Here is a 3,150-nt window from a genome sequence, read left to right as displayed (position 1 = left end):
CTCGTGTTTCTTCTCTCTTTCAACTTATTTTTTTTCCCCCGTTTTTTTCTCGCAGCATCGTCTTCGTCTGCGGCCTCGCCTCGTTTCATTTCGGTCTCGCGGATGACATCTTCCCTGCACTGCCTGTTATTCTCTTACACACCCCTTAACCACTCACACACTCAAACCTGTTTCCCTCACAGGCTTGCTCCGGCCTGGCATCATCATGGACCGCGCTCGCCGCGCAGCAAACAGCCGCCGCAAGCCCCAGGGAGCCTCTTCGTCTCCGCCGTCCGCGACTGCGTCGGCCTCTGCGTCTGCCTCTGCGTCGGCCTCGGACGCCTCGCGGGAGCGGCATCAGTCGTCGGCCAGTCCCATCATGGCGCATGCCACTAACACTCCCCAAACCGCACCGCAAGGCCGGCGCGCCAACAAAGCCCTTCAGCCTGCCTTTACCTTTTCCACCCCAGGCCCTGTCCGGCCGTCGACGCTGAGGAAGAGGTCCAAGACCATGGACGACTACGCCGTGGCCGACGACGACTTTGAAAACGACAGCAGCCCCAAAAAGGGCGGTCACAGCCTGCGCAAACGCGCGCGTGTCGACTACACCCTGGAGCAGGTTGACGACGACGGTGACTTTGCGGCGGCTGCCTCTGCTGCCTCTGCTGCCTCTGCCTCTGCCCCTGCCTCTGTCAATACCGCTCCCTCAGCCTCAGCCTCGGCGACGGCAGCGGCAGCGGCATCATCGTCTTCTTCAGCCTCGCGCAACGGCAAGAAGCGCCGCACGGAGAGCTCCAACTACGACTCTGAGGACTTCTACGGACCCAACCCCAAGCGGCGAGGCGTCTCCGTGGACGCTGACACGCCCTCGAGCCGCCGCCGCTCGTCCGCCCGCAAGCTGCTCGAGGCCAAAGCCTACAAGGACGACGTCGACGACGACGAAAAGGACGTCCAGGACACCATTGAGGTCGGCGTCACGGCCTTTGCAGGCCCGGACGAGTCTCCCTCGGACGCCTCGTCTGCAGACCTGTCTCTGCCTCTGTCTGCCGGCCCACAAAAATCTACACCCGTGCAGCCAGTCTCTGAGCAGCAGCAACAGCAACAGCAGCATGACAGCACGACTCTTGCCGGCCTCGCCGAGCAGCAGCAGCAGCATCACGACGCTCATGATCCGGCCTCAATTGCGTCTCCCATTGCCGCGGATTCCACTGCCGACATGGCCGCTGTTTCTGCCACCACCGGCTCTATCAAGCCTCGCTCACACTCACCCTCTCACTCGCCCTCTCACTCGCCCTCACCCGCAGCCGCTCACCCGCCATCCGTGTCCGTGCACGCGCCACACCTCACCACCGCACCAGCCTCAGACCCTCCTGAAGGCCCGGCCCAGCCACAACTCAAATCGCAAGCCCGCGACGCCACAGTTGTGCCCTTGTCTGCTTTGGACGTTACAGTTCAGGGCGACAACTCGCTAGCACAGCAGCCAGAGGCAGAGGCAGAGTCCAGCACACATATAAAGAATGGCATCGACGACCCGCGGGCCTCTGAGGAACCCGTGCAGTCTGTTGACTCTCTGCATCCTCCATCCGCGCTGCCTTCGTCGCCGCGTCTCGCATCGCGGACTGCGGCAGACGACGCTTACACGCCTGTGGCACCCGCCGCTGACAAAGACACTGACGCTGAAGCCGCTGCACCTCTCGAGCCGCCTCTCCAACTTCCCGAAAAGGAAATTCGCCAGGGCCGCGCTGTAGAGCCGCAGGACAGCGAGACGCCTGCCCAGCCGCGGCCTCGGTCTCAGTCTCAGTCTCAGCCGGAGCCTCAATTGGTGCCTCAGCCTGCTGCGTCCGCCTCGGCTTCCATCGATGAGCAGCCATACTATCCTTCGGCTGCCGCTCACCTGTTTACCGTGTCTGCCCCATTGGCGCAGCACCCTCAACCTGAGCCTGAGGCTCAGCCTCAACTTCAACTTCAGGCTCATCACCAAGATTCCCAGGATCAAGATCGATATCAAGATCAAGATCAAGATCAGCCTCATACCCCTGCACCCGACATGTGCACCAACACTCAAGAGCAGTCTTCGGAGCAAGACTCCAAGACACCCAGCCCCGTGCCGGCCGTGGCCATATCTGTGACCGTCGCGAGCTCTCCAGCCTCTCCCACCACGTCTGGTTTCGACTCGGCCATTATGGAAGCTTCGCAGTCGACAAGCGCCGATACGAAGTGCGCCGACCATCTCGTGCCACAGTCCGAGGGCGACGTCGTCACCGCTCAGCCATTGGCAGATGGCGAGATAGAAGACTCAGCAGCGGATCCCGCAAGCCGAGCATCGCAGGCTCTCTCCGAGCAAGACGCATCGCCCCGTGCTTACAAGCCTACTGGCAAATGGAGCCACCTCACCCCGTACATTGAAGGAGAATATGTCTGGTATCCCGAGAAGAAGGCGGCCCAAGAAGACGAGGCCGCCGCCAACGAGGACCCGGCTGCCGATGAACTGGAGCCGGTCGTCGAGGACAACGACGACGTGGCCGACGCCACTGGCACGGGAGCGCCCACCAACGCGCTCAACACACCCCTGCGAGGATCACCCGTTCTCGACTCAATGGATCCCACTGCTTACAACTCTCCCGCCGTTGTGGGAGAGGACGGCGACGAAGTGGACGTTTCCGAAGAGGCGCCCGAGCGTAGCCGATCATTCCGCTACCGCAAACTCAGGTCGCCCGAGGAGTTCATCGAAATCTTCAAGGACTATCAAAACATGCCGACGGACGAACTCGCGGAAGCTCTGAACGTCGTCACAACTGCCATGGCTTACTGGCAAGACGAGTGGAACTGCCTCGGCCAAGAGGTTGACGACTACGAAAACTCGCTTCGCCGCCGCGCGGCAGATGTCAAGTACGAGAACCGCACACGCAACCTGAATCAGCAAGGCATCAGCTGGGAGGAGCCCGAGTTTGTCGTCAAGGGCTACAGGGCCAAGGACAAAGAAGGCATGAATGAGACGCGCTACCTCCAGAGCCAAGACAAGATCATGGCTGCCGCCTACGGCTTCGAGTATGATCCGCACCCATCCAAGATTGGTCGCCAGAATCCCGAGACCCAGCAGGCGGGCATCATGACGCGCGGCCGTTCGCTGCGCAACCAGCCCAAGCCCACGGCCAAGGCCACCGAGGCGGA

General features: G+C 61.8%; 1 protein-coding gene across 1 annotated transcript; it reads left to right on the top strand.

The window, feature by feature from the left end:
- Positions 1-205: 205 nt before the first annotated feature.
- On the top strand, positions 206-3,150 carry BBK36DRAFT_92477 (hypothetical protein; the record flags this gene model as incomplete). Its single annotated transcript, XM_024898589.1, has 1 exon — positions 206-3,150. A coding segment is annotated over one exon (2,945 nt), but the record flags the coding sequence as incomplete, so codon positions are not given.

This window comes from Trichoderma citrinoviride (assembly GCF_003025115.1).
Source record: "Trichoderma citrinoviride strain TUCIM 6016 unplaced genomic scaffold BBK36scaffold_129, whole genome shotgun sequence".
Classification (NCBI taxonomy): Eukaryota; Fungi; Ascomycota; class Sordariomycetes; order Hypocreales; family Hypocreaceae; genus Trichoderma; species Trichoderma citrinoviride.
Note: the sequence above shows the minus strand (reverse complement) of the source record. Positions and strands in the feature narration are given on the sequence as shown.